At 55.1% G+C, this 27591-nt stretch overlaps 1 protein-coding gene across 6 annotated transcripts in view; it reads right to left on the bottom strand.

The window, feature by feature from the left end:
* Positions 1-27591, bottom strand: part of GRM7 (glutamate metabotropic receptor 7) — a 194176-nt gene that overhangs the window by 92000 nt on the left and 74585 nt on the right. For 5 of the 6 annotated variants that reach the window (XM_064433159.1, XM_064433160.1, XM_064433161.1 and 2 more), the window contains exon 2: positions 24102-24318. The exons of the other annotated variant lie outside the window; for it this stretch is intronic. In XM_064433159.1, the coding sequence (XP_064289229.1) occupies positions 24102-24318 (217 nt within the window). The remainder of the gene's footprint in view (positions 1-24101; positions 24319-27591) is intronic. 6 annotated transcript variants of the gene reach the window in all.

The raw sequence follows: 27591 nt of genomic DNA, 5'->3' as shown, positions 1-27591 counted from the left end.
GCTGCTGGGATCAGGAGCTGCTGGGGATCAGGAGCTGCTGGGGATCAGGAGCTGCTGGGGATCAGGAGCTGGGGATCAGGAGCTGCTGGGATCAGGAGCTGCTGGGATCAGGAGCTGCTGGGATCAGGAGCTGCTGGGATCAGGAGCTGCTGGGGATCAGGAGCTGCTGGGGATCAGGAGCTGCTGGGGATCAGGAGCTGCTGGGGATCAGGAGCTGCTGGGGATCAGGAGCTGCTGGGGATCAGGAGCTGCTGGGGATCAGGAGCTGCTGGGGATCAGGGAGCTGGGATCAGGAGCTGCTGGGGATCAGGGAGCTGGGATCAGGAGCTGCTGGGGATCAGGGAGCTGGGATCAGGAGCTGCTGGGGATCAGGAGCTGCTGGGATCAGGAGCTGCTGGGGATCAGGAGCTGCTGGGGATCAGGAGCTGCTGGGATCAGGAGCTGCTGGGGATCAGGAGCTGGGGATCAGGAGCTGGGGATCAGGAGCTGTTGGGATCAGGAGCTGCTGGGATCAGGAGCTGCTGGGGATCAGGAGCTGGGGATCAGGAGCTGGGGATCAGGAGCTGCTGGGGATCAGGAGCTGCTGGGATCAGGAGCTGCTGGGGATCAGGGAGCTGGGATCAGGAGCTGCTGGGATCAGGAGCTGCTGGGGATCAGGAGCTGCTGGGGATCAGGAGCTGCTGGGGATCAGGAGCTGTGGAGCTGTGGATCAGGAGCTGCTCAGTGCTGCGCTGCTCCTGCAGGGACATTTCCCCCCAGCAATAACGATGCCTCCTCTGGCTAATGAGTCACTACAAACTGCGAGCACAGAAGGATCCCTAACGATGAAGCTCTTCTAACGCCGGGTTGCAGTGTTCCCAGGTCCCCAGTCCCTTTTTTCTCAGGAAGGAACATGGCATTTCAGCTGCTCCCAGCTAATGGCACTGCTGTGGCTGCTGGCTGCCAGGGCGAGCAAAGACTTGTCACCTCTTCAAAGAGTGACAAATGCAGAGAGCAGCAAGGACACTGTGAGACAGCTCCGTGGGAGGGCAGGGAGGAGAAGGATCTTTGATAGATAATTTTGGAAGGAAACATGTTTCCTCCTTTTTCCACCCAAGAAGAGAACAGCATTTACAGCATGACAAAATTCTTTCAGGAGCCCAGTGCCAGGCCTAGAAAAGCTCTGCAAGAGATCAGAGACACAGAGCAAGGCCCCAAAGGGTCAAAACGGGCTGAAGAGTGGGACCCTTCTGTAACCAGCCCCACACTGCTCCCCATCCCTGCCCTGGTCAGAGCTGCGGGGCCAGCTGGGGTCACTGCAGCACCAAACCTGCTTTTGGGGGTCCCGCCTGGGTTTTGGGTCACTCCTCCCTTGCTGCAGCACATCCTGCCTGCAGTTCATGCCCAAGGTGGTTGCTGGCAGCTCACACAGTGACCCCTGTTCCTCTGGGACACAAAATGGGCACATTCAGCAAAGCTGGGAACTGTTCAAGCAGGTTCTGCCCCCAGCCCTCGCTCAGGGAAATGGAAAATAGGAACACAACTCTATAATTCCTTGTTCTTTTCTAGTCCTTCTCATAATCCCCATCTCCTTCACACCGGAGTAATGTTCTTAATGTACTCGGCTGAGCCTTAATGACCCTGTCTCAAATGAGTACTAAAAATGCAATATAGTTCAATAAAAGCACTCCTGCAGCCTGGCAAAGGCCAGCCCAGCCCTGCCCGGGCACGAGGCACTCAGTTTCATGGAGGCTGTAAAAGGCCCAGGAGCCAGGAGCGAGCTCTGGGAAGGCAGCCCAGGATTCACCCAGCAGTGCCTCCTCTCGTGGAACATCTCCTGCTGGAGCCCAGGCAGACACAGCAGCAGCTGGGGACCCTGGGGACAGGGACAGGGACACAGCCCAGGCCAGGCTGGGGCACCCCGGGGCAGTGGAGGTGTCCCTGCCACGGCTCTGGGTGGCCTCCAGGGTCTGTCCCAGCCCCAGCCCCTGTGCTCTCCCCTCCCAGGAGCCCCCAGAAGAGATGGAATGTGGATATTCCTGCCAGACCCCCAGAGCTCTTCAGTGCCTGCCTTCCCAAGAGCTCCTCAATGCACAGCCATTTAACACAGAGGGATTTCTTCACTTGGTGCTGGCCTTGAGAGACCTAGGAAACATCTGCCAATATCCAGAGTGCCCAGGGTGTTCAACTGCACAGGGACTGCTGCAGGAGCCATCCTCCAGGAGAGCCCACACCGCCCTAAAAGCTTCCAAAACCCTCATCAATCTTTAAAGCCTCCATTTCCTTGGTGCTGCAGTCCTGATTTTATGAACTGCCCAGACCTGTGACAGTGCAGGAGAGGCTGCACTGTGCTACACCCAGAATAAACCCAAGGAAATTCACTTTACAGCAAGAACTTCGGAGCATGAAAACATGAATGCACCAGAAATAATGAGGTCACAGGCTCCAATCTATCTATCTATCTATCTATCTATCTATCTATCTATCTATCTATCTATCTATCTATCTATCTCTATCATGTATCTATCCATCCTCAAACAATTTTTATGCCAAAAAAGGTGGTTTTTTTGTGGAATCTTGATAGGGCAAGGCAATCAAACTAGGAAGTCTGGGATTCACAAGACCAGAGAGAAAGGAAGCATTAATCATGCTGAATGTGCCCCTTTCCCCTACTGTGGGGCACTCCTCATTTAGTCCCAACTAAAGTGAATTTCCTTCTGTTGTTTGCAGACCAAATTCACTCTGTGCCCCCACCCCGTGCCAGGCACCTGCCGTGTGCATTATCCAGGGCATTTAGCACATGCCATGGAGCTGAGGAGCTCCAGAGCTGCCCAGTGCCCTGCAGAGGGGTTTGTGCTTGCTCTGGAAACCCCTGGAGGGGATTTCCTGCAGGAGGGGCTCCCCCACTGCCCCCTGCCCGACCTCCAGCCTGGAACCAGTGACAAGGGCCAACACATCTTCCCTTAGAGACAGCCTGACTGGTATGCAGGGATTTAAATGGTGTTCTGAGCATTGCACAAATGAAAAGTAATTAAACCAATGTAACTTCTAAGGAAACAGATGTTAACTGCTATTTCACACAAGACATCCACTTCCTTTATCTTTAATTCATTTTGTGGTTGGAAAAGATGACCAAAGTTATCTTTACTTTGCAAAAAACTACTGTGATGGGAGTGAGGGAAATTAACACTTTGATTAACACTTTTAATATTTGAGATTAATTTCAAAGCTTCATCTCAGTTTCCAAGGTTTGTATTAATCATTTTCCCAATATTATGGCATATTGAAAGAACTTGATTAGATTGATTCCAAAACAGAGAGTGGAGAGACAGCTCAGCCACCACTGATTCAATTCCTCTCTGGCATTCCACGTCTACCTACTCAGGGAGCTTGCACTGCGGAGGAGCTGCTCTGCCACCACCTCTGTTTTAACAGAAAATGTGGGATTTTGGATGTAAAATTCTCTTTCTCAGAGCTCACAGACAGAGAGCTCATCCCAGCACTGGGATCTGGGGCTGGGACACCCCAGAGCTCTGGCAAACCACGGCTGGTTGGGAACTCTGCTAACCAGGATCGTGGGATGGTTTGGGCTGGAAAAGCCCTCCAGGATCAGAATCCAGCCCTTCCCCAGCTCTGCCCAGCCAGCACTGCCCCGTGTCCCCAGGAGCCACATCCACAGGGCGTTCCAACCCTGCAGGGATGGGGACCCCTCCACCAGCCCTTCCACTGCCTGAGCACCTTTCCGTGAAGAATTGTTCCCAAATTCCACCCTGAGCCTACCCAGCCTGAGCCGTTCCCTCTGCTCCTGTCCCTGTTCCCTGGAGCAGAGACCCCCCGGCTGTCCCCTCCTGGCAGGAGCTGTGCAGAGCCACAAGGGCCCCCCTGAGCCCCTTTTCTCCAGGCTGAGCCCCTTCCCAGCTCCTCAGGAATTCTCCATTCCCTTCCCAGCTCCCTCAGGAATTCTCCATTCCCTTCCCAGCCCCGTTCCCTGCCCTGTGCCTGTTTCACCCCTCAGAGCCGTGCCCAGACCCTGCACCCACAGGGAACTCTCCTGAAAAAGCTCCTCCATGTACAAGTCATGAAGTTGACTCCTGCCCTTCCGGCTGCCTCTCTCAGAGCCAAGCAATGCTCCCTGCATTACAACAAAATAAAGGATGAAAGCAGAATATCCACAAAACTCCGGCGAGCCTTGTTTAATCCGCTGGCTTTGGGTTGTTCTGCAAAGCTCTCATTTTGGGGCAATGGATGTTTTTAATGAAGCCGGCTGCATAGCTGCTGGGGCAGGAGCTGCCCTGGGGAGTGACACCTGGGAGATGGGAGGGGACACCTGGGGGATAGGAGGTGACACCTGGGAGATGGGAGGGGACACCTGGGGAGGTGGGAGGGGACACCTGGGGAGATGGGAGGTGAGGTGGCACGTGTGGAGGAGCAGGGCCGAGGATAAACGAGCAGGGAAGCAAGGTCAGGACCTGGGAAAAGGCCCCTTCCCAAAGGCAGGGAGAGGGAAGGAGCTCTGCCAGCCGGGGGTGAGAGCCCCATGGCACAGGGGAACACAGCTCCCCAAGTTCCTCCATGCTGGAAACACAGAAAACACAAAAAACCCCACCAGGCTGTTGGTTCCTGTCACCTGGAGAGCCCTGGGGACACACAATGGGCAACACAAACCAGGCATTCATTAAACCCTGGAAAACAGCACAGAGCCCCTGAGCTGCCCTGTTTGCAGTGACGTGCCCCAGGACGGGAGCTCCCATCCACCCCAAAGCCCCAGGGCTGGCCCAGACCCAGCTGGATGTGTGGGCAGGCACTGGTGCCACTGGGGCCACCCCACAGCTCCCTGGAATTCCCAAAGCACAGCACAGCCCTCCACACACGGAGAATCCTGACTGCTGTGCCTTCAAAGACACAGAAAGGAGGAGCCCTGCTCCTCTGAGTGTCCCACTGAAGATTTTACACATAAACTCAATTCCTCTAACACTGGGAAGAGTCCTATTAAAACGACAGTTACTTTGATGATAAATTTTAATTAGTACTATCCACAAAATGCTAAAATAATCTGATGGAGGAGGCGAATTCCAGCTGAAACAGCAGAACATGTAAATCCTCTGCCTGATTTACAGATCTTGGAAGCAAATCTGGAGCAGCTCCCTCAGCCTCTCATGCAACATTTTTTATTTTTCTCCAGAAAAGTTACACTGCCAAGGAGACATTTCTTTTTTGGGTAGATCCTTGATAATTACTAGCACGGAACATTCCTACTAATTGAGCAGCCAGCCAACACACCAACTTGGAGATGCACAGTTTGCTGCAATCTGAGCTACAGCATGTGAAAACCAAGGGATTCTTCTCTAAAAAGAAATGAAAGCATTTCAGCAATGGTTGAAAGAGAAATGGAAACACTTTTTACCTACCAAAACATGGAGTTCACTGTAGTGAGTTTCCCCTGCCACAGCTGGAGGCATCACTAACACCTAAAACAGAGCAGAGAGCTGCACTTGCACATTGAACGTCTACAGGGAGGGGCAGAGGCAGTGCAGGTCACATCCCCTCCTGCCAGAGCAGCAAGCACAGAACTCCAGCCCGAGGAAAATCCCTGTTCCACAGCAAACAACGAAATGTGGGGCAGATATTTGCAGGGGAACAGGGAATAGAGCCCTCGGGGCTGAGCTCTGGAGGTGTCGGTGACTGCTCTGGCACAAGGGGAAGAGGCAGGAAAAAAACCAAGGAATTCAGAAGTGGGAGCAGCAAAACGAGAATATCTCCTTTAGCACAGCTCATCCCCCTGCCTGAGGGCCCCGGGGACGCTGAAATGCTGCCCTGAGCAATCCCCTCCCACTGCCCTGTGGGCTCAGCAGTCCCCTAAACCAGCTCTGCTTTGGGACGGGTCTGAGGCTCACCCCCACCACAGAGCTCCAGCGCAGGCCATGCAGGGTCTGCCTCAAACCAGCACACCCACTGACTGAGGCACTGCTTTTCCAGAACAGCCTGAAATGTCTACTAAAACTGGGTGGGGAAAGAAACTAAAATCGAGAGGAAAAGTAAACCAGAGAGGAAAAAATAACTAGAGAAAAAGAAAGAGGAGCTGAGGGAGAGAGCAATGTCCAGGGGCACAAATGCACAAACAAGGCTTGCCTGAGGCTGTGACTCTGCTCTGCAGTTGGCCGGGCAAACCCAGGTCCTGATCAATACTTTTGAGACACATTACATCTCATTAGGATCTCCTGCTTCATTTGCTGCTTTTCTACCATTCCTCCCAACATCTCCCAGCCCTGCCTTCTCTGAGAACAATGCCCACAGAGCGTTCCCAGGCTGCAGCTGGCTGCACTGGGCTGTGCTGCAGGCTGCACTGGGCTGTGCTGCAGGCTGCAGCACCGCGGGGCCTCTGCATCCCCCCTGTGCTTCCAGGGCTGGGGAGCAGTGATTTGGGAGAGGAAATTCCCAAAGAGCAGCACCCAGAGCCATCCACCCTCCCTGGGCTGCACCTGCAGGCACAGAGCTGGAGCTGTCACACAGCTTCTGCTGCCTGCTCTGAACAGCCCAGGGAGCAGCTCCTGAGCTCCTGGGGATGGAGGGATGGATGGATGGTGGATGGATGGATGGATGATGGATGGATGGATGGATGGATGATGGATGGATGGATGGATGGATGGATGGATGGATGGATGGATGATGGATGGATGGATGGATGATGGATGGATGGATGATGGATGATGGATGGATGGATGATGGATGGATGGATGGATGGATGGATGGATGGATGATGGATGGATGGATGGATGGATGGATGATGGATGGATGGATGATGGATGGATGGATGATGGATGATGGATGGATGGATGGATGATGGATGATGGATGGAGGATGGATGGATGATGGATGGATGGATGGATGGATGGATGGATGGATGGATGATGGATGGATGGATGGATGGATGATGGATGGATGGATGATGGATGGATGGATGATGGATGGATGGATGGATGGATGGATGGATGGATGGATGGATGGATGGAGGATGGATGGATGGATGGATGGATGGATGGATGGATGATGATGGATGGATGGATGATGATGGATGGATGATGGATGGATGGATGGATGGATGGATGATGGATGGATGGATGATGGATGGATGGATGGATGGATGGATGGATGGATGGATGGATGATGGATGGATGGATGATGGATGGATGGATGGATGGATGGATGGATGATGGATGGATGGATGGATGGATGGATGGATGATGGATGGATGGATGGATGGATGGAGGGATGGATGGAGGGATGGATGGAGGGATGGATGATGGATGGATGGATGGATGATGGATGGATGGATGGATGGATGGATGGATGATGATGGATGGATGATGGATGGATGGATGGATGGATGGATGGATGGATGGATGATGGATGGATGATGGATGGATGGATGGATGGATGGATGGATGGATGGAGGGATGGATGATGGATGGATGATGGATGGATGGATGGATGATGGATGGATGGATGGATGGATGGATGGATGGATGAGGGATGGATGGATGGATGGATGGAGGGATGGATGGAGGGATGGATGGAGGGATGGATGATGGATGGATGGATGGATGATGGATGGATGGATGGATGGATGGATGGATGATGATGGATGGATGATGGATGGATGGATGGATGGATGGATGATGGATGGATGGATGATGGATGGATGGATGGATGATGGATGGATGGATGATGGATGGATGATGGATGGATGGATGATGGATGGATGGATGGATGGATGGATGATGGATGGATGGATGGATGATGGATGGATGGATGGATGATGGATGATGGATGGATGGATGGATGATGGATGGATGGATGGATGATGGATGGATGGATGGATGGATGGATGGATGATGGATGGATGGATGGATGATGGATGGATGGATGGATGATGGATGATGGATGGATGGATGATGGATGGATGGATGGATGGATGGATGGATGGATGGATGGATGGGGAATGGAAGGAGAGCTCATCCTGCCAGGGCTCTGCTCCTTGTTGCCATGTCTGAACTGACTGCTACACAGTGTTCGCACGTTCCTGCACCAGCAGAAATTATTTCCTTGGGAAAAAATGCAAAAGCTTTAAAATATATTTAAAAAAAAGATAAATCCATTAGAATGAGTAAAAAGCAAACCCCCACCTCCTGCAGCGCTCAGGCTCCAGACCAGCTCGGAGCCTGAGAAGTCCTGACTCACCTTCAATTTCTCAAGAGACTGTCAAAGGTGGAAAGGTGGAATTTGGTGGCAGTAACTCCCAAATTCTCATGGCTGTATCTGGATCTCTGCCTGCCAGCTGGAATAGGAGCTGAAGTGGAATTACCCTGCTGCTACCAGCTGGAAATGACCTCCAGGAGTCAGCCCCTGGCCCTGGAGTGCTGGGGTGGGTGAAATTCCCAGAGATGTTACTGCAGCTGCCCCTTGTGCCTCCTTATTTCAGGGAGGATTTCATCTTGGCCGCAGTGCATTTTCTGCAGACCAATTTTCTCTCTGGCTCTCTCTCCCTTCATTTGACAGAAACAGAACTCAAACTTAAATAGCAAAACACCCATAATTTCATAGCAGGCTTCTCCAATCATCTGAAAAGTGCTGGTTGATGCAGCCAGTTCAAACCCTGTCTGGACAGGAGATGTGCTGGAAGTAAAATTCAGAGCTCTCCTGTTTCCATGGTAAATTAGGATGAGCAACACAAAATCAGCAGAGAGAAATCTGGGGGGAAAAACCCAACATTCTGCAGAAGGGAAGTGCCCAGAATTAGGCTCATTAAGGGGTGGATGTGTGTGACAATAATTCCACCTCTCCGTGGGGCAGGGCAGGGGGCTGGATGGTGCCATCCCTCCGTGGCACCTGGGGCTGACCCAGAGCAGAGGCTCCTTGGAGAGCTGGGGACACCAACAGGGCCTGGTGATCTCCCTATAAATCATGGAATTACAACTCCAAACGTCCTGATTCCTCAGGAAAGGAAAGGAAACTTCCTGATCCCTTCTCCATCCTCAAGCCCAGCAGCTGTGGCCAGGGTGGGAGCACAGAGCAGCACCAGTGGCAGACCACGCAGGACGTGGGTCAGAGGTGGGCAGCCCTTGGTCTAAGGCTGGCCTCGATCTTGAAGGTCTTCTCCTGCCTCAAGGTCCTGGGGCTCTGCACAGGCCCAGCCCCAGCTTTCAAGGGTCACACAGCTCTTGGAGAAGTGTGTCAGACACAGAGAGCAAGAGAAGGAACCCTCCTGATCCAGGCCAGCGTCAGTGCCTTCCTCCCTTCACGTTCTCAGACATTATGGGGCTGCCTTGGCAGAACCTCTCCAGAATCACTGGGGGGATTTTGGGATCTCTGAGATGCTCTGCGGCACAGCTCAGTGTTTGGGGCTGTGCAGGAGGCAGCTGAGGGTCACGGGCTGCTCACCGAGGGGCCAGGAGCCCCTCCCAGGCACAGGGGCTCTGTCCCACCCCTCATCCTGCCCTGACATTCCAGGGGCAATCTGCAAACAGCCAGGCAGTCCCTGCACCCAGGAGACATCTCCCATACTCCAGCAGCCACCTGCAACGTCAGGCAGCTGGGTTCTGCATGCCAGGTGACACTCCAGGAGCCACCTCCTGCCCCCACACCTGGGGGGTGCCAGGGCCACCCACCCCCAGCTCCCAGAGCCAGCAACGGAGCTTTACAGCCCCAGCAAGGCAACGAAAGGGTTAAACCTCAAAAGGGTTACAGCAATGAAAGGGTCACACAGTAAAGGGTTATACCAGTAAAAGGGTTATACCAGTAAAAGGGTTACTTACACCAATTAAAGGGTCACACCAGCTAAAGGGTTAACACCAGTAAAAGGGTTAACAGCACTCCACAGGAACCCAGGGCTCCTTAGAAACCTCTCCCTGAATTCCTAAAGTCCCCAAAGACACAGGTTGAGCTTTTGGGAAGTTAAAAACCTGTACATAAATATTGCAGTCCTGGAAAAGTCTCCAAGCACCCAGGCAGCAGTGACAGCCACACCGAGCAGGTGACACAGAGCCACACTTGGGGCACACAACAGATGGCATCTCACAAACTGCCACTTGATGGAAGTTTTCATCCACTCCAAGAACTGTTTTTCCAAAATCCAAATAAAATGCAAAGCACAATAATCAGGACAAAGGATGATGAGGCCACAGGCAGCTTTCAAATGTGGTAAATCCAAATGGATCTAATCTGTTCACAAACACAAAAGCTGTTTATTGGGAATTTACTGTAGTTGTCCCAACACTACATTCCCCAGAAGGAAAAGAAAACAATCATGCCCAACAGAAATCAGGGTTTTCTGTTGCTTCACTAAAGATCTACATTCCTGCCTTCTGCAAATGGTGCCTGATTGCAGCTGGAGCATCTGTCAGGTTGGAAAAACCCCAAACTCCAGCAAATCACTCACAAATGGTCTGAAATGACAAACACCAAGGGGGCCCTGGCTGTGCCTTTGCAGAAGCCCAGACCTGGCATTAGCAGGGAGTGGAACCAGCAGCAGCAGCTTGCTCCCCAGAAGGATAAAACTTCCTCTGCCTGTGTGAAATCCCCTGGGTATTTGCATTTGAAATTCAGCCCTAGCCAGGTGTTATCCCTGTCTGCAAAGGCACTGAGGCAGCAGCAGCTGGGCAGGAGGGAGCAGAGCTCCCTGTGCCAGCAGAGGCTCTGCAGAACGCCCGGGCAGTGCCAGCCCTCAGGGGTCAGAACTGCTGCACTCAAACCCCGCAACTGCTGACAGCTCCTGCATGGTTTCCATCCTTGCCAGCCTCCCCCCGGGCTGCCCCTCTTGCCCCTGCGTGGTTCCAGGTGAGAGGAGCTGCTGTCCCTTCCTGGAGAGCTGCCCTGCCCTGCTCAGCCTGCCATCCCTGCTGCCAGGGCTCAGCCCAGCCCTGCCTCCAAGCTCCTGCCTGCTTTCAGAACAGGCAGAACGCTGCAGAGGTCTACCAAGCCCAACCGTGGAGGAAAATGAAAGATAATTGACAAAAATCACACTGAATTTCCCGCAAATGATCGGCATTATGGCAGTTATCCCTTTTTATGCTGCTTTCACACAGCTCTTTGTTTCAGGTGAATGGCAGCTGGGATTGTCACCACCATCACTTGGTGGAGGGTCTGGAGGGGAGGCGAGGGAAGCACAGTGCTGAGCAGTGGAACCCTTGGGGATGAAACACAGAGTGGGTACCTGGCATGCTCTTACTCAAAGCTCCTTGCATTTTCTGTTGATTTTTCTTTGGCAGTGTCACTTTTAATAACAGGTTCAGAACCAGGCTGACCTACATAATCCTCTAGTACAGAAGCACATGCTGCCTCCCACTATTTTTGGAGAACATAAATGGAAATGTCTATGGCTTGCTTGGTCACCGTGTCCCTCTGGAGCTATAAAAACCAAATTGGAACAAATGTCCCAGACTTGTCCAGCTCGCCAGGCAAACTCACAGATCTGCTCTTTTTTCAACAGAAGGGCCCAGCAACGAAAAGGGTCTGATCATTTCATGTCAAGGCATAAATCTTCCTGCTCTACACTCAGATGGCAGCGGGGAGCTTCAGTCCCCAGTGCTGGGCAGAGCTGGCCTCAGGAGGAGCTGGAACCTCTGCCCCTCTCTCTGTCCATGTTTACCAGCTCAGCAGAGGAACCCAGCATGGGGAGACAGGATGGCAGACACATCAAGGCAATTTCAAGCCTTTTTCCTCTGATTCTGTTACCCTTTAATTGTCCTGGATCCACCTGCCCCAGACAGGGCTCTTGTTTTCCTTTCTGGCTGTCTCACTTTGCTTTCCCTGGGATTCAATGGCACCTGCACACAGGCACTGCTCCCAGGCCCAGCCCGAACCCAGCAGGCCATAAATAAACCCCCGTGGGCTGTCTGCCTGAATCACATCTGCTTTGAAAAGGTACAAAAGCTGCACACACAGCCCCGCTGGCAGCCCCAGAACTCTGCTTGTCAAACAGGCATTTCCCAGCTTTGTCCTGCAGCATCCTCCCCACTGCCCCTCGGGAGGGACGTCATCATCATCCTCACTGACACTGCCCCTCAGGGAGGGACATCATCATCATCCTCACTGACACTGCCCCTCAGGGAGGGACATCATCATCATCCTCACTGACACTGCCCCTCAGGGAGGGACATCATCATCACCCTCACTGACACTGCCCCTCAGGGAGGGACATCATCATCATCCTCACTGACACTGCCCCTCAGGGAGGGACATCATCATCATCCTCACTGACACTGCCCCTCAGGGAGGGACATCATCATCACCCTCACTGACACTGCCCCTCAGGGAGGGACATCATCCTCCCCAGCCCCTCAGGACAGGACATCATCCTCCCCAGCCCCTCAGGACAGGACATCATCCTCCCCAGCCCCTCAGGGAGGGACATCACCTCCCCAGCCCCTCAGGGAGCTGCTCCTACAAGCTGGCCACACGACTGGAGATGCAAACACAACATCAAAACAACTCCCAGTAACGAAATTACTGAGTTAGAACCTGCAGTTCTGCACCTCTCCAAGCATCCCATCAGGGGAGCAGAACTGGCACAGCCAGCACGGCACAGCGAGCAGCCAGGGCAGAGGGGACAGGACAGAGGTGACACCTGGGAGCACCAAGGGGCCCAGCCAGCCAGGAACAAGCAGGGCAAAGGGCCCGTGTGCCACAGCAGTGTGCTGCCAGCCCAACCCACCTGCTCACCCACTGCTCACCTTGGCATCCCCATCCTCCCTTCCAGCACCAGCACAGAGAACATTTCCTGCCAGCCCAACCCACCTGCTCACACCTTGGCACTCCCATCCTCCCTCCCAGCACCAGCACAGAGAGCATTTCCCTGCCAGTAATCTTGTTTATTCTAATAAAGAGTCACCGACTAAAACAAAATCCAGAGAATTGACTGTTGACTCACAACTGAGGAGAAATTCCCATAGGCAAAGCTTTTTAGCATTCCAAGAGCATGACTAATTCAATTAACACCAGCCAGAAGATTATGTAAAGCTACCAAGTTATACATCTATATATGTATAGAATAAATAACAATTACATGTCAAGGAACACAGGTACGAGCTGCATGGTTTGCATTTTGTATTTCAATTACTGCTATAAATATCTTTAGTGCCAGTTTGACTCTGGGAGGAGTTTACAAATTTTCAGACATATGTGAAAATAAAGTTTTAGAAGTGTGTGGTTTTAATTACCTTTTCTTTACTGAAATCATTACTGGATGATGTTAGGGCAGAGCTGTCTCTGTCCATCAGTGACTGTACATGTGCCAAACCACTCCCCACCCTTCTTCTGCTTTTCTGCTAATTCAAAACCTCCACAAATCTCATGAAAAGAAAAAACCAGAGAAGCAAGGAAGTGGAAAGGAGCTTGTCTTGTGGATCACTCATGCAAGGAGAGAATTCAGGATTGCCCTTGAAAGGCTTTTCTGAAGACTTCACAAACCCAGAGCACAATTAAACTGTGAGCCGGAAAGTTCTTGTGCCAGAAAACAACTTCCTATGTTTTCCTTTGACTCGAAAGCTGGAGATTGATGCACCCAGCCAAGCAGGGAAATGAAAGTGAACTCTGGGCTGGGGCAGGGCAGCTGCTCTGGCTGCCTCTGCTCCAGAACCAGAACCAGAGCCTGTCCTGGCAAACTGGGCTCCACGGGTGACGTGGCTCTCCCTGACTGCATCAGGCTAAGGATATGAAAGGTTTCCAGAACAAATCCCAACTTTTCTTTCCTGTAAAAAATCTTATACATCTCCTGCCTTGGGTTTCCCATCAGGCTCGTTTACAATTCCAGCTCAGCCAGAGCAAAGCTGAACTTTCCCCATCAACTCACACTGAGGTAAGGCAGAGCTCCACGTTCACATCGTGTCTGCCTGAAAAATGAACTTACAGGGAAAATGATGTCCTTGTTGTAAATGTGTAACTAGGGCCAGCTGAGGCTTCAGCCCCAGAACGAAATGCTGGTTAGGCAGCCCTGTGGGTGCATCCTGGAGTGCAGGAGCAGCACACCTGCCAGGGCAGGGTGGGCACAGCGTGGCTGGGCGTGGGCACAGCTCCTGCCCTGGTGAGGGCTGGCCCTGCCCCCCCTGCAGCCTCTGCCACACATGGGGCCATGGCAACACCCAGACCTGATCCTGCAGCACGCTCTCATGCTGTCCTCAGGGACCTTCAAACACTGCTGGCAAACTTCTCGTGAGCTCAGTCAGCACTGCACAGCAGCCCTGGGTGACAAAACCCCTCCTCAGCTGCAGCCAGGGCCCTGCCCCTGCCAGCCTGGCTCAGTGACCACCCCCCTGGCACCTGGAGCGAGCCCAGGCACCTTCTGGACACCTCCCACCACGTCAGTGTGGGTCAGGAGTGGGGGCAGCTGCCCTCTTTTAAAAACCACTTTCAATTTCCATTTAACACCCAGTAGGATCTGTGCCCAGCAGCCTGGCAGGGTGGGCAGCACAGGGCTGGCGCCCTGGCACACAGCAGCCCATTACTGGTGTCACCCTGACTGACCCACAACAGCCATTCCTGGTGTCACCCTGGCACACAACAGCCATTCCTGCTGTCACACACATCCTGGCACACAACAGCCACTCCTGCTGTCACCCTGACCCACAACAGCCACTCCTGCTGTCACCCTGACCCACAACAGCCATTCCTGGTGTCACCCTGACCCACAACAGCCACTCCTGCTGTCACCCTGGCACACCACAGCCACTCCTGCTGTCACACAGCCCCTGCCTCAGCAGCTCCCTCCCAAGGAGTTCCTAATCCCAGCAGTGGCTCTGGCAGCAGAACCCACCAGCTCCTCGCTGGGCTGCCCAGGGCAGGGCAGGCCCCGTCCCTGCAGGGGATGTGACACGGCTGTTCCACGGAGATTTCCTGACAGCCAGGGCCACCAGCACAGCCCCAGTGCCAGCAAATGCTCCCAGACACATCCCTGCCCTCCTGGGGCACCAGGACACCCAGGCACAGCTGGGCAGGGCTGTGGCACCCAGGGCAGGGCTGTGGCACCCAGGGCAGGGCTGTGGCACCCAGGGCAGGGCTGTGGCACCCAGGGCAGTGCTCTGGCACCCTGGGCAGTGCTCTGGCACCCTGGGCAGGGCTGTGGCACCCAGGGCTGGGCTGTGGCACCCAGGGCAGGGCTGTGGCACCCAGGGCAGGGCTGTGGCACCCAGGGCTCCTCTGCTGGCCCAGCCAGAGCTCAGGTGAGCTGCAGGCCTCTCTGGGTGCCATCCCTGGGGGAGGCACGCCCACAGCCCCCTCTGCAATCTGACAGGCAATGAAGTGCTCGAGCCCCTTACGTAACAGGCAGGGAAAGAACAGGTTCTGTTCTCGGGGACTGCAGCTCCAGCATGCACAGCCCCAGCTCCTGGCAGAGCTGCAGGTGCTGCAGGGACAGAGCTGGGCTGTGCTGGCAGCTCTGGCTTTGTCTGCCTCCTCCTCACCTGCAGCTGCACGGCCACCGTGCCCTTTGTCCTCCGGTGCCTGCTTGGTTTGCTTCAGAGTCAATCACTGAGGGCAGATTTAATTTCTTGGAGCTGATAATGAGTGTAGCCAGATATGGATCCTTTCATTTAAAAGTCTGCTTTGCAATTTAATCAGCCTCCACAGCCTCAACACCAGCCTGAAAGTAATGTGGGATGGTTGTAATGGTGAATGAAGAGTAGAAAAATTAGACAAGAATTAGATTAATGATTGTATCAGCAATACTGAGCTGCTGTCTGTAATCAGGTTTCACTGCAGTGTGCTCTCACAACACCCTGGAGCCCCTGGGGAGGATTACACACCCCCAGCAGCAGCCTGGCTCTGCCCAGGGCTGAGCAATTGCAGCCCAGCTCCTCTCCACAGCAGGACAGCAGAGACAAGCACCACTGTGAGCAGCACTTCTCCCTTTCCTCATCTCGTACAAAACACTTCCAGGAATGTGTGACAAGGCACAGCCAGCCTGGCACCCCCACAGGACTCACCCCACCTCCAAGAGCAGAGCCTTTGAGAGGGTCATTTGGGATTGCAGCCAGTGCCCCTGCCTGGGCTGAGCCAGGGCTGACCATGCAGCAAAGGAAAATGTCATTAAACAGCTGGGGGCCCCAGGCAGCCCCAAATTCATTGTGGGGGGGCCCAGGCAGCCCCATATCTGTGTTTAGGAGCCCCCAGTCCATCGTGGGGGCCCCAGGCAGCCCCAAATCTGTGTTTAGGAGCCCCCAGTCCATCGTGGGGGCCCCAGCAGCCCCAAATCTGTGTTTGGGAGCCCCCAATCCATCGTGGGGGCCCCAGCAGCCCCCTGCCCTCGGGCAGCTCCTGCAGCCCCTGCACTCAGCCCATCGCCCAGCCCAGAAGTGAGAGCTGAGCTGGGAGAGGATTTCCCCACGAGGGTTTGCCATCCCAAGCAGCACAGCCTCCGTGGAGTGGCTGGTTGGGGCAGAGACAGAGAGCTCCTGGTGCTGGGATCGATTCCTGAGCCCAGGGCTGGGTGAGCAGAGCACAGAGCTGCACGTCAGCACCGGGCATTGCCAGCCACTTGTGGCTGCAGCAGAAATGCTGCGTTCCCAGGCAGCTGCTGGCACACCTGTGCACATTCACCTAGGGAGGAGAAAAGCAGCTTCAGCACTAATGACAGCCACATGAGATCTCTGCCATCCCTGATGTTTCCGATTCGCGGCTCCTTCCTGGGTGCAGGATGTCGTTAGAGTTTAATCAATGGCATTCTGCTCCCAGAAAGGCCTTCTGAAGCTGACAAAACTGCACAGGCTTTGCTTTGAGGCCTGCTCCAGTCTGAGGAGCCACAAAAAGAAAGTGCTTTACTTTTCATGCTGGGGAGGCTGCTGAGATTGCTGAGGAAAGGCAACAGCGGCTGCAAACACGGGGTTATCCCAGTGCTGATGGGCAGCACGGGCTGGAGCCAGGGGAACGCTGCTGGGGTGTGGGACAGTGAGCTCTGGGCTCTCTGCAGGCCTTGGGAATGCTCAGCAGCCAGGGATTAATCAAATGTCATCAGATCTACCCCACTGAAAGTAAGAGAGATGATAACCGCTGCTCCAGCCACTGCACTGCTCTGCTCCCACCCCTGCACAGAGCCTCCCCAGCACCAACTACTGAAATCACCCCTGCACAGAGCCTCCCCAGCACCAACTACTGAAATCACCCCTGGCACAGAGCCTCCCCAGCACCAACAAACTGAAATCACCCCTGCACAGAGCCTCCCCAGCACCAACAAACTGAAATCACCCCTGCACAGAGCCTCCCCAGCACCAACAAACTGAAATCACCCCTGCACAGAGCCTCCCCAGCACCAACAAACTGAGATCCACCCCTGCCACAGACCCTCCCCAGCCCCTGGGCTGCCCCTCAGCACCAGCAAACTGAGATGCAGCTCTGGAGGGAGCTGCCAGTGCCACCCTGGCCACTGTCCCCAGGCAGGAGGTGCCAACTGCTGCCCACGGGGTCCCTGTCCAGCCATGAACGCTCCTGCAAGAAACTGGGTTTTGTTGTTTTGGGGGTTTTGGGGTGTTTTTCTAAATCCTGGAGTGCCAGTGATTTTCCCTGTTCGGCAGTGAAATCCCAGAATGGTTTGGGTGGGAAGGGACCTAAATCCCACCCAGTGCCAGCCTGGCATGGCAGGGACACCTCCCACTGCCCCAGGTGCTCCAGCCCCATCCAGCCTGGCCCTGGGCACTGCCAGGGATCCAGGGCACCTGAGGAGATGCTGAGGATGGCCCGGGTGTGGGCTGGGAGGTGGAATGAAGGATTTCCCCGGCCAGCAGAGAGGGTGGGAATATCCAAGCTCCAATGCCTGGCTCGGGGCAAGCAGGCACTGTCCTGATCTCCCAGCTGGAGCTGGCCCTGGCACAGGTGCCCTGGATCCCTGGCAGTGCCCAAGGCCAGGCTGGAGCCCCTGGGGCAGTGGGAGTGTCCCTGCCATGGCAGGGTGGCACTGGGTGGGCTTTAGGGTCCCTGCAGCCCAAACCTTTCTGATGAGCTGCAAACAGAGCCACCTTTGGCAGCCAGGTGCCCAAAGCCTCTTGGCTCATCCCAAGCTCCAACCAAAGGCTGGTCTGGCTAAGCCAGGGCAGGGCTGGGCTCCTCAGCAGCAAACACCACTGGGGAGCTCTGCTGGGCCCTGCAGCACGGCCTGAGCCTCTCCCAGCTCCACAGACCCCAGGGCAGCCCCAGCTCGGGGGCTGGAGGGATCTCCTGCCCGCACAGCCCCACAAATGCTCACAGCTCAAACCAAGGCGCTCCGGCTCCTCAGTCCAGGCTCAGGTGTCCAAACATGAGACTTCCAGTGGCATTTGCTTTTGACATTGAAATGGATATGAAAAAAGGCCTCCCAAGGCACAATAGAAAACTTGGCAAAAGGCACATGCTGCAAAAAATCAAGGCCATTCCTTGAGCAGAGCCCCTGCTATCCAGCAGTGATATACCAGCAGTATAATCTTAATTAGCCAATAAAAGTTTTTAGACAATCTGTCTAGACTTGCTTTTGCCTGGCCATAAAATTGGCTTTAAAAGAAATATATAAACAGCAATGAAACATCAGTGAAGAGCTGTCCAAAAAAGCTCCCTGCTGCTCTACATCTGCACCCTGCTCTCCTTAAGACACGAGCATTGGTGTGAAATCCTTCAGGTTGCAAGCAGAAAAGCTCCTTGTTCGGGCTCAGAGCACAGCAAGCTCAGGCAGCTGGAGCCCCTGGGCTGCTGCTAGAGATGAGCCCAGCTCTCCTGGCGGGCTCTGAGCAGCTCAGCCCAGCAGCCTGGGGGAAAACCAGCCCTATAAATGATGATCCCTGGGAGCAGCCGGGTCTGTCCCTGCCCCAAACCAGCAGGACAGCACTGGCACCCAGGGCAGGCTGGCACAGCCAGCTGAGGAGCCAAGCTCACACACAAACCTCTGGGAAGCCTGGTTTCCCTGCCCTCGGCACAAACTAGAGACTTTGGAAGAATTCTGCCTTAGCTTCTAGAAGTTTTAAGTTTTCGCAATCAAAGTAAATTCTGCTCCTGAAATCAGGGTTTTTTTGGATTAAACAAATGTGGTTTTCCAGCCCACTCTCCCTGGCAAAGCTTCCTTACTCAGGGACATTTTTCCCAGCTGTGGCTCAGTGTTTGCATCCCCAGGCACTGGGATCACCTTGGTTCTGCAGCTCTTCATCCTCCCTCTCCTCAGCCCCGTTCCTCCCTTGCCCCTTTCCCCAGACTTGTTCCTTTTATTGTTCTCTAACCCCAAACCCTCTCCTTCCCCTGCTCCTCCCCACAGCAGCCTCTGCACCTCAAGGGGATCCTCTCCCCAGGCTTCCCAAACAAATCTGTGTCCATTCCTCAGCACGTCCCCTCCCCATGTCCATGGTCCCCAGCAGCACAGCCAGCCCTGGACTCTCACCAGGCACCAAGGACTGGCTTTGGGTTGAATTCCAGCTCTTTAATGACATGCTTGTGGCTCTGCCAGCTCTGCCTGTGCAGCCAAGAGAAGTGGATGTCTGCACAGGCCAGCTGAGACCTCCTCCCCTCTGTGCTGGGCAGGGAGCAGAGCAGCCCCTCAGGACACCCGGGCAGCTCAGCAGGGAGAGCCCAGCTGGAGAGCCACGGAGTGTTGGTGATCTGAACCCACAGCCTGGTGCCCGGGCTGGCAGCAGCTCTAGGGCTGGTCAGCACCTCAGGGACCCCACAGCCCCTCCTCTGCACTGCTCACGCGTTCCCAAAGAGCCACAGCAGCTCTCAGCACTGCCAGGGCTCTGAGCACTCCCACATTCTGCTTTCCTGCTCTCAGAAATCTCTCCAAGCTCTCAATGCAACCCCAGCCACTCCTGAGGATCAAGGCCAGGGCATCTTCTCCCAGCTCAGCTACAATTAACAGGAAATCTCATTAACCCTGCCAGGCTGCAGCACACAGCACGAGCCACCACAAACTCAGACAGCAATCTTTCCTGGCTGTTTTTTCTGAAATGCCAAAACATTTGTTATTTGACAACAGGAGGGAGAACAATAGATTTCATAATGTTGTTATTTAACATCACTGCACACTGAAAGGACACGTGCCTGAGTACTTGGAAAAGTGGGAAGAAAAATGGAAAACACTTGAAGTGCTTGGATATAAATGACTCGGTTTTATGAGTGCTTTATCCATTTGTTTTTGCTGTGTTTGATCCAGAAAACAGCTCCCAAGAGAATGAGTAAAGGCTATTCCCATCAAAGCTGAATGACTGAGCACAGCCAAAGACAGAGGGACAGCACTGAGTCCCCAGGAGGGCTCTGCAGGACCAGCAGCTCCCTGGAGCCCTCCCCACAGCTCCAGCTGTGCTCTGCGCCCTCACACGCATGAACACCCTGGTTTGTGACCCTGCAAAGAGCCCAGACCCCACACCCAGAGCTCTGCTTTGCTGAGCTGGCCCTCAAAGCCCAGCTTAGAGCTGGGTTTGTCTGCCCGAGGGGCTGCAGGGGGAGAGGCTGAGCCCAGCCTGCAGTCACTGCTCCCTGGGCAGCCCCAAGAGCTCACCCCATCCTCCAGAACCTCACCCCATCCTCCAGAGCTCACCCCCTCCTCCAGAGCTCACCCCATCCTCCAGAGCTCACCCCATCCTCCAGAGCTCACCCCGTCCTCCAGAGCTCACCCCATCCTCCAGAACCTCACCCCATCCTCACTGCTCCTCCCTGGGCAGCCCCAATAGCCCTGGAGGGGTCAGCACAGTCAGAACCAGCCCTGGGCCAGCCCTGCCAGGCTCAGCCCAGTCAGAACCAGCCCTGGGCCAGCCCTGCCCATGGCAGCCCTGCCAGGCTCAGCCCAGTCAGAACCAGCCCTGGGCCAGCCCTGCCAGGCTCAGCCCAGTCAGAACCAGCCCTGGGCCAGCCCTGGGCCAGCCCTGCCCATGGCAGCCCTGCCCTGGGCGGCACAGCAGGGGAAGCAGGCACACACATCCCACATCCTGCAGCTCCAGCCCCCTCCTCACCCCCAGCCCAGGAGCAAAGCCCCAGTCAGCTGTGAAAATGGGCCATTTGGGGAGAGCAGAACATTCATAAATGCACTCCAGATCTTTCATTTATCTGTTAGGAGGCATTCAAGTGGTCTTTTGCTAACGACTTCAATATATATATTTCTTACAGATAGCAATTAACCTTCTGGTACAGATTAATCTTTTAAAAAAAATCAAAGATGAATTAATCTTTGAAATTCAAGTATTCAGTAGTTTCATTAATAATCTGAAATTGTCCTTTAGATTTCCCATAATTAGACCATTCCCCTAATTTATTAATCCCACAGACTGCAGAGCATGTTTCAAATCTTCATCTCCTGCCACAATGACATATTCAAACTCGCTTGAAGTGCTCATAATAAAAGTCACTTTGTGAAGAATTATTAACTCAGAGGATCAAGCAAAGTCCTTATGTGCCAAAGCATATTTGAAAACTAAGCAGGGGAAGCACTTTCTACTGATCCTCAGATTTCCTGAGATCCCGGCTGATCAGAAAGAAGTTTGGTTTGGATGGAGCGCTGCCTTTGGGACAAGCAGCCTGCTGCAATCCCAGCCCAGGGCAGGAAGGGTGCAGGTGCCCAGGGCACAGACCTTCCCTGGTGCCCAGGCAGAGACCGGGAGATGCCAGCGGCTCTGGGAGCTGCTCCAGGATGGGCTGGCTCAGACTGGGGCTGGGCTGTGCCACAGCTGCCTGCTCCTGCAGGGCTGCACGGGCACTGCCAGGCAGGGACAGACGGACAGGCAGGGACAGACAGGCAGGGACAGACAGGCAGGGACAGACAGGGACAGACAGACAGGGACAGCCAGGCAGGGACAGCCAGACAGGCAGGGACAGACAGCCAGGGACAGACAGGCAGGGACAGACAGGGACAGACAGACAGGGACAGACAGACAGGGACAGACAGGCAGGGACAGCCAGACAGGCAGGGACAGACAGCCAGGGACAGACAGACAGGCATGGACAGAGAGGGACAGACAGACAGGGACAGCCAGGCAGGGACAGCCAGACAGGCAGGGACAGCCAGGCAGGGACAGCCAGACAGGCAGGGACAGCCAGACAGGCAGGGACAGCCAGACAGGGACAGACAGGCAGGGACAGACAGGCAGGGACAGACAGGCAGGGACACACAGACAGGCAGGCAGAGACAGACAGGCAGGGACAGCCAGGCAGGGACTGTGCCCCCATCCCTGCCCAGCTGTGCCCCCAGGTGCCATTTCCAGCCCTTTCCTGACCCGTTCCAGGGCTGCCCAACCCGTTCTGTCAGGAGTTTTCATTAACACCCACCCTGAGCCTCCCCTGGGGCACCTCCAGGCCGTGTCCTCTCCTCCTGTCCCTGTCCTGAGCACATCCAGCTCCAGGCTCCTGCCAGGGAGGGCAGGGGGCAATGGCACAGCTCCTGGCAGGGAGGGCAGGGGGCAATGGCACAGCTCCTGGCACAAAGGGCAGGGGCACAGCTCCTGGCAGGGGCACAGCTCCTGCCCATGAACACCAGGAGCTGGGGCTCTCTGATCACGGGCTCAACCCCAAAGGCAGGAAAGGCTCCCCTGCCCCCAGGGCAGGGCAGGAGCTGCAGCTCCTCTCGGCCCTGCTCCACTAAAGCTCCCAACAACGGGATCTGCTCGCACTGCCAGGCGTGGAAAGCCCAGGGAGCCTGGTGGCAGGGTTAAATCCCATCAGAGCTCCACCTGAGCTGTACGTGGTGGCACAAGGAGCTGAGCACAGCCCTAAGCAGCACTGGGGATTGGATTATCCCATCCCAGCTCTGAGGAGGAGCTTTAGGCACCATCCCTGTCGGTGCCCTGATCCCCAGCGTGACCCACATCCCCCTGCACCCAGAGCTGCAGGCACTGCTGCCCTCCAGGCTTTGCTTTCTCTGCAGGAGCATGAGCTTTGTGTGGCTGCATGGACAGCGCAGGGAATAAATGCAATTCTGCACAGGCTCCAGACAATGGGATCCTGCTCTGCAGCAGAGCCTGTCCTTCACACAGGGAACACATTTCGGGCATGAGTTTGCGACAGGGGATATTTGCAAATAAAGCCAATTTTAAATTCCAATGAGCACGGGCATTTGTCACTTCCTGCTGTATTAAATCCAAACCCATTTGCTTTAATACCACATAAATATGCATTTGTAGGAACAGGAGAATTTATGCAAATGCGGGTTCCTTCTGTGACACCAACACAAGGAAACAATCCCAGCTCCCCCCCTCCAAGGCCCTTTCCTTTAAGCCCAGTGACTTTCCATCAGTCTGGGACAGGCTGGGACCCAGCTGGGGCCTGTCCCTGCAGACAGAGCCAGTGCTGTGGGACCAGCCCTGGGCATGGGGACCCCTCATGGCAGCTCCTGCCCCGCCTGGGCACCGAGCTGGGCACCGAGCTGGGCACCGAGCTGCTCTCATTTAGGCAATGCCAGGCAGGTACAGGGTGGGGACCTGCCAGTCCCACTTGGGGAGCACAGCAGAGCCTGCCCTGCCCCATGCTGCTGGGTTCTGCCCCCATCTGGGCACAGCCCTGGCATTCACAGCCCTGGCATTCATCACCAGCACTGAGTTCCATCAGCTGCTGCTTTCTCCTTCCAGCACAGGAATCCACCTCCAACACTGGAGTTTCCACACCCTTATGAACCTGGACTGCAAATCAGCTTGCCAAGGACTCACACCCAAGGTCTGGCAGTCTCACCCCACACCAGCAACCCCTGAGCCTCCAGGGCAGAGGTTCTGAATGCCCTGCACTGAGCTGGGCAGGGAAATGCCAAAGCAAAGAACTCAGGTCAGGCTGGGCACCAGCGGGACAGCAGCCAGGGCTGCTCACAGCACAGCTCCAGCCTGTGCAGACAAGAGCCCAGCCTTCCCAGACCTGCCTTGTCCCCGTGCCCACAGCAGGAAAGCCCAGCCAGGGCAGCAGGAGGAGCTGGGTACAACTCAAGGATCTCTATTCCCCCAGGAGCGACTGAAACCCACTGGGGGTTCCCACTCCCTGAACCTCCACCAGCAGGTTAGCAATGACAACACCCAGGAGCCGCTGCAGAGCATTGCAAAGAACTGCAGCGGCTTTGGAAGCAAAGGTGAGCTCCATGAACACACGGTCACATTCGGCACGACACGACACGGATGAGGCCGCAGCGCTTTCTGAGGGACACGGCCGATGCCTACCTGCCTCTCTGGAAATTTGCATGAAGGACTCGACTCCTTTTTCTCCATAATTCCCTTCAGATGCCAAAGTGGATACATAATTCCATCCCAAAGCTTTCACAATGTCCACCATTGCTTGTGCTTGGAAGGAATCTGGAGGAACCACCCGTGAGAAGAAATCATAGCGCCTGTCATCGCTCAACTCTGGTGCAGTTGAGGCATAACTGATTTGTGGGATCTGTAGAAAAAAACAATTTCTGATAAATACACACATTCACATACTCATGGCACTTCTTGCAGCAGCAGCTAAAGCCCCTGGCTTCAGCTGAGCTTTGGCTTTGCTCTGTGCAGCTGCAATGCTCCACCACCTTCCCCTGCAATCCAAGGAGCAATCCCTGCATGGCTCCCAGGTACCAGAAAAAGCTGTGACCCCCCTGCAATCCAAGGAGCAATCCCTGCACAGCTCCAGGCACCCAAAGCTGTGCCCCCCCTGCAATCCAAGGAGCAATCCCTGCACAGCTCCAGGCACCCAAAGCTGTGCCCCCCTGCAATCCAAGGAGCAATCCCTGCACAGCTCCAGGCACCCAAAGCTGTGCCCCCCCTGCAATCCAAGGAGCAATCCCTGCACAGCTCCAGGCACCCAGACAAAGCTGTGCCCCCCTGCAATCCAAGGAGCAATCCCTGCACAGCTCCAGGCACCCAAAGCTGTGCCCCCCTGCAATCCAAGGAGCAATCCCTGCACGGCTCCAGGCACCCAAAGCTGTGCCCCCCCTGCAATCCAAGGAGCAATCCCTGCATGGCTCCAGGCACCCAAAGCTGTGCCCCCCTGCAATCCAAGGAGCAATCCCTGCACAGCTCCAGGTACCAGACAAAGCTGTGCCCCCCTGCAATCCAAGGAGCAATCCCTGCACAGCTCCAGGCACCCAAAGCTGTGCCCCCCCTGCAATCCAAGGAGCAATCCCTGCACAGCTCCAGGCACCCAAAGCTGTGCCCCCCTGCAATCCAAGGAGCAATCCCTGCACAGCTCCAGGCACCCAAAGCTGTGCCCCCCCTGCAATCCAAGGAGCAATCCCTGCACAGCTCCAGGCACCCAGACAAAGCTGTGCCCCCCCTGCAATCCAAGGAGCAATCCCTGCACAGCTCCAGGCACCAGACAAAGCTGTGCCCCCCCTGCAATCCAAGGAGCAATCCCTGCACAGCTCCAGGCACCCAAAGCTGTGCCCCCCCTGCAATCCAAGGAGCAATCCCTGCATGGCTCCAGGCACCAGACAAAGCTGTGACAGCCCTGCAATCCAAGGAGCAATCCCTGCACAGCTCCAGGCACCCAAAGCTGTGCCCCCCCTGCACTCAGCTCTGCTGCACATCCAGCTCTCCTTCCCTCGAGGAGCACACAGACCCTGGAACCCCTCACTGCCCTGCTCTCCCTGCTGCTTGAGCAGGGTCTGGGGCCCTGGCAGGGCGAGGTGAGCTCTGCACTGCCAGCACTGGCTGAAAGACCCTTCCTCAGCCTTAGGAGGACGGAGGCTCCAGCCTCAAGGCAAAGTAGGTCCAGGTTTTACTCCCTGTGATGAAGGGCAGTGTGAAGGGACATCTCTGTCCCAGACACAGCCTGGGCACACTCAGCCCTGTCCCAGCACAGCAGCCACTGCTCGCCCTGCTCTCTGCAGAGTGGGGGAGCCTGACAGTGCCTTTTGTGACAGAGAGCCCAGAGCAGTGCTCAGGGCTGTTGTGCCCTTGCCAAGCAAGCCCTGAGCAGTTCCCGAGCTGACACGAATCCCCAAGGCCACTGTGCAATGGTTTGTAAGAGTCTGGGACTGCTCCTTAAGCTAAGGAACCCGGCCTGGCTCTCTCTGGAGGCAGCAGGGAGGGGAGGGCAGAGCTCTGCCCTGCACACAACATCCACTGCACAGCTGAGCCTGCAGCCCGAGCACGGGGCAGCACTGGCTGCCCCAGCACAGCACCCTGCACCCAGCTCTGCTCTCCGCACAGCACCCCACAGCGATTTATCACCCTGCAAGGACCTACAGCCTCTCCTCCTCTCAAAAACCAGACCTGCTCTGCACTGCCCCAGGATCAGCCGTGCAAAGGGCTCAGCACCTCTGGCTCCCACAGAGCAAGAGGAGAGCAGGGGCTGCTTTCTGCAACCAGCACAAAGGGAGGCTGAAACACCAGCTTTCATCCCTGGCAACTCTTTGTACTCCAGCTTGCCAACAACTGCTTTTTCAACTGAAAATCAAAAGGAGCACATCCTGCACTTCTACAGCAACCAAAGCTTCGACAGAATTTGCTGCATTGCTTATGTTCCTAAGGAGACCTTTTGGATTTTAAATCTTTTTCCACTCTTCATAAAATATTAACTACTGCTGGCTGCTTCAATCACTCGGAGTATAAAAAGCAGATATTAGGTGTTTTACCAGTGTTTCTAACAGGATATCTAAAAGCAACACAGAGTTATATATGTGTGCCAAGTAGAATTCTCCTCCCGTTTTGTTCAAGTACAGGGAGGAAAATCCTTCAGTGGGTGTGCCAGGGACTGCAGCCACCACAATGCCCCTGCCCAGGGTGTCAGAGCTCGTTGTAAATACTGCAAAAGGCACCTTCTGCTCCTGCCCAGCTCCCCATGCACACCAGCAGCATCCCAGTGGCAGAGTGGGCACCCACGAGGTCAAAATCAGCTAAAATCCCACTGCTGCCCACCTGGGAGCTCCACAGGGGCCCCTCCAGCTCCTGCCAGCACTGACGTGCACTTGGGAATAAAAATGGGTTGCCCAGCTCACCGAGACCCGGGGCAGGCTGGGCAGTGTCTGTGCTCTGCTCCAGGGATGCTGCTGAGGTGTCACTGGGCAGGGCCAAGGGACAGCAGAGGTTTTACACCACACTGCTCTGGGGAGGGCTTTCCAGCTGTCCAGATAAATATTTTCTGTCTCTTCACTGTTTTATTTTTCTCTCACTCTGGTAAACTCTGTTCGTTATCATCAGTTCAGAACAGCAGCTGGAAGAAGCAGGATTCCTCTTCCATCGCCCTTCCCCATTTTCTGCTCTGACACCAGACAGCTCCAGAGAACCCCAGAGTGCTTCCCAAAGGCTCCAGCCCCTCAGCAGAGGGGCCGTGACCCCAGGGCCCCCGAGCTCCTGCCCTTCCCCAGCAGCAGGGCAGGGGCTGAGCTGGAGCTCTCAGGAGGACCCTGAGGGAGCATTCAGTGATGGGGGAAGCAGAACTCCTGGGTCCCTGAGCCTGCAGACACACCACGCTCAGGCTTCCACGTGTGCTCAGCCTGCCTGATGTTCTGATGGCAGCAAGGGGATGAGTAATGCTGGGAACACTGCCTTAGTCAGTGATTAATTGATGTTAATTTATTTCTAACACTGACCATTATTCTTCATTTATTTCATTTTCTCCTGCTAATGAAGAGCTGTCTCTGGGTCACACTTGTTGTCTTGCTCAAGCCCCTGTTGGAGAGCAGCTGCAGCAGGAGCAGCAGCACGAACACACAGGGAGCCACCCCAGCCT

The sequence above is a fragment of the Passer domesticus genome, chromosome 9, assembly GCF_036417665.1.
Source record: "Passer domesticus isolate bPasDom1 chromosome 9, bPasDom1.hap1, whole genome shotgun sequence".
NCBI classification, from domain to species: Eukaryota; Metazoa; Chordata; class Aves; order Passeriformes; family Passeridae; genus Passer; species Passer domesticus.
Note: the sequence above shows the minus strand (reverse complement) of the source record. Positions and strands in the feature narration are given on the sequence as shown.